Here is a 3,513-nt window from a genome sequence, read left to right on the forward strand (position 1 = left end):
ACTCTAATACCAATTGTTGTACGTTTAAGGGAGGATAAATACCAAAGAGATTTACACCTATGGATCATGAACAATCATATAAGTGAATCTGACACTGCATATTAACCCAAAATCTTAAGGTTTAGGTTTATAAATCTTATCCTCACTCATATGGTACTGAACTTTTTAATTTTTATCCGATATAAGATTTCATTTCATACTTATATTCCAACACATACCATTAACATAACTATCGTGTAAGGATATTTGCATCTATCTCCTATATATTGTATACTTTTTTTTGAGTGGATAACTCATGATATTTAAGCCATGCTAGATCTATAGAAAATGGTCCTTGGCACCGACGCTTATGTGGATGTAAAGCAAATGTTAAGGCAAACACAAGTGGACACTTCAGCAAGATGCACACATTGAAGGGAGAAGACTGGTTGATGATTTTATGTTTTTATTTTGTTGTTGAACCTCGAGTTGTGTATATACAGGAGACCACTGTTTTTATCCTAGTTTGATTTCTTACATATTCTCACCTCATCTATAATTATCAAGTTGTTTCACTAATCAAATTATTCCAAATAACTGAAATTAAAAACCAAAACTCACTAATTAAGTTCAAAATGCGTTTGACACTAAATGAGTAAAGAGAAAGTAGATCCCCCCACAACACCAAAAAAACTTTCCGTTGTATAGTTTGTACAAACTATACAAAGAAAACTTGCTTTCATAGAGTTGTGAGAGTGTGAAGCTTGAAGAGCAATTTGGATAATAGCAACATCCTGGGTAACGAAGCCCACGCTGAAACAAAAAGCCCAAGGAGAAGCAGCACAATAAAACATAGTAAACTTTGTCTTGTGTTTGACCTAAAAAAATATCTGGTATGTTTGTTTTGGTTGTACCAAAACCCTCCACTTGTTTGTTATGTTCAATTATACCCCTTATCCTCATGTCAATCTCCGCGTTGTGTTGTGAAACTGTGATGTCCTCCTAAAAAACTCTATCCATGTCTATGATGTCTCTCACAACCGTGGCTGCATTCAAGTCCCTCACAATGGCGGAATCGTGCCTTCTATCCCTCCCTTCCCTCTTCTACGCCAAAAACAATACCCTTTCTCTCTCAATTCCCACCAAGCCCCTCAACCTCCATCTTCCATGCTCCAACTCTTCGCTCTTTCCCCTCACCACCAAAACAACGCGCCACTCTTCTCTCCTCACATTCGTGGCTCAGACATCGGATTGGGCCAAAGAAGAAGAGGAAGAAGAAACCTCGTGGGAGAACCAAGGCGACACCGCGTGGGGAACTGAAGAAGGTGGCCACGAAGAAGGGGGTTTCGCTGAAAAAGCTGAGGAAGATAAGATCTTCGTTGGGAACTTGCCTTTCGACATCGACAGCGAGAATTTGGCGTCGCTCTTCGGGCAGGCTGGCACCGTTGAGGTTGCTGAGGTGAGTGCGTCTCCTTAGTTATAACGGTGTTTTGTTTGAGGTTTCGATCTTTGGTTTTAAATAATGTGGGCTGTTGTTTCAGGTTATTTATAATAGGGCCACTGACCGGAGTCGTGGGTTTGGATTTGTTACCATGAGTACACTTGAAGAGCTTAAGAAGGCTGTCGAGATGTTCAGTGGTTACGTAAGTTGTTGTTGTTGTTGTTAGTTCATATATTTTGTATTGTGTGACTTCGGTGAGAATGGTCCTCGTTATGGTCTAATGTTCAAGTGGAAAACTGTGTTTGGATTTGAATGTTTAATGGTGACTTAGTGGAATTGTGGAATGGAACAAAGTTGTTATTACTCTGGTGTTTGGATAATTTTGTGACATGATTGACAGATTGTCGTGCTCCTTAAGTATGTGGTCGAGGAATGTGTGTGTATAGAATATCAAATGGATTTCAATACCTAGAGATTAATTTCTGACTCTTGGCCGGAGGATACTCTAGGTTTGAAAAACAGCTAAGTATGAAATGCTTTATATAGTGGTAGATGGCAGGAAAGGTAGTTAAGTAATTACTGTAGACCTTGGACCACATGGCCAGGCCCAAAGTAGCTCAAGAACAATTCTAATTCTCAACGTTAAAATCCCTGTGTAAAAGTGTAAATGAATGTGTCCAGGGTTGTCAAATTATCGATCCTAAATTGATGTGCATTTCTAACTCCCCTTCTTCCCCTCCATTTTCTCCTCCAACTGAAAGAAAACTTAGGGACAAACTATGATGATAGACTTTGTAGACAAGGGGAAAGTATTATTATTATATTTGCTTCTCTTTGATTATCTTCAAGGTCTATGACTAAGACTATGAGGCTCACTAAACATGCTGGCTGGTGTAAATGCTATGCCTTTCTTGTTCATTGTTCTAATGATGCTTTGCTCTCTTTGATAATAAATTTCTTTGAGATTTAAATGGTGGCAAGGAATTAGTAAAAATGTTTAGACTGAAACTTGTAATTGATAGTTTTTACCTTATGACATCTGAATATCTTCATACTTATGTGTCTACATACATCTTAAAATTGGAACCTCCATGCGATTATATTTGGAATATTATTGTTTGTAATTATAGACTTTTATTTTTCTGAAAAAAATAAAACTAAATATTTAAAATTTAATTTTGCTTTCATCAGACTTTTGTATGAGTATAGGAACTTTTCTGCACATACAAAGATGTTTTGACTTACCTGTTTTTCCCAGTTGAAATGTTTCTTATGTGTGACATGTCCGTTACTGGAATAACCATTCATATTAATTTTCTTCTCTAATTGCTTTTATTGTGGTTTCGATCTTATCCATCTTTTCTGTGACAGGAACTAAATGGAAGAGTGTTGACTGTTAATAAGGCTGCTCCAAAAGGAGCACAGCCTGAACGCCCACCACGCCCACCACGTTCCTTTAGTTCTGGTTTAAGAGTCTATGTTGGCAACTTGCCATGGGAAGTTGACGATGCTCGGCTGGAGCAAATTTTCAGTGAACATGGTAAGGTTGAGGATGCTCGGGTGGTCTATGACAGAGAGACTGGTCGATCACGTGGTTTTGGCTTTGTCACAATGTCTAGTGAGACTGATATGAATGATGCAATTGCTGCCCTTGATGGTCAGGTAACACAGAAGTTCTTTATTACTTGATCCTCGGTAACATTACAAGGACTACTTGTGTGGTTAATTCTTTGGGATGAAATTCTGATATGGTGGTTCTGATATTGCAGAGTTTGGACGGGAGGGCTATCAGAGTGAATGTTGCACAGGATAGGCCTAGCCGCAGCTCTTTTTGAGTGGTAACTTGAGTGATCTTCCATGTCCGGCTGATTGAGTTTCCTTTTAATGGCTAAGTATACAGTGGCGTTTTTTTTTTATCTTCTTTGGCAGCTGGTTCCAGATTAGATTTGCATGTTGTAATGTTATTAATTTTGTGTCCAGATGAAAATGATTAAAGTTACAATTCCTTTTATAGGGATTTTAAAGAAACTCTATTGATTTTTTTAACCATTTTGTTTGCTATTGTTGTACGAAAATGTAGATATTGTCTCTTA

At 37.9% G+C, this 3,513-nt stretch overlaps 1 protein-coding gene across 1 annotated transcript; it reads left to right on the forward strand.

Moving 5' to 3' along the window:
* Positions 1 to 865: 865 nt before the first annotated feature.
* LOC114412015 (28 kDa ribonucleoprotein, chloroplastic-like) lies at positions 866 to 3,513 on the forward strand. The gene is made up of 4 exons (XM_028375777.1): positions 866 to 1,438; positions 1,521 to 1,622; positions 2,792 to 3,082; positions 3,190 to 3,513. The coding sequence occupies exons 1-4, from the start codon at positions 998 to 1,000 to the stop codon at positions 3,253 to 3,255; spliced, it is 900 nt and encodes a 299-aa protein (XP_028231578.1). The 5' UTR covers positions 866 to 997; the 3' UTR covers positions 3,256 to 3,513.

Source organism: Glycine soja, chromosome 5, assembly GCF_004193775.1.
Source record: "Glycine soja cultivar W05 chromosome 5, ASM419377v2, whole genome shotgun sequence".
Taxonomy (NCBI): domain Eukaryota; kingdom Viridiplantae; phylum Streptophyta; class Magnoliopsida; order Fabales; family Fabaceae; genus Glycine; species Glycine soja.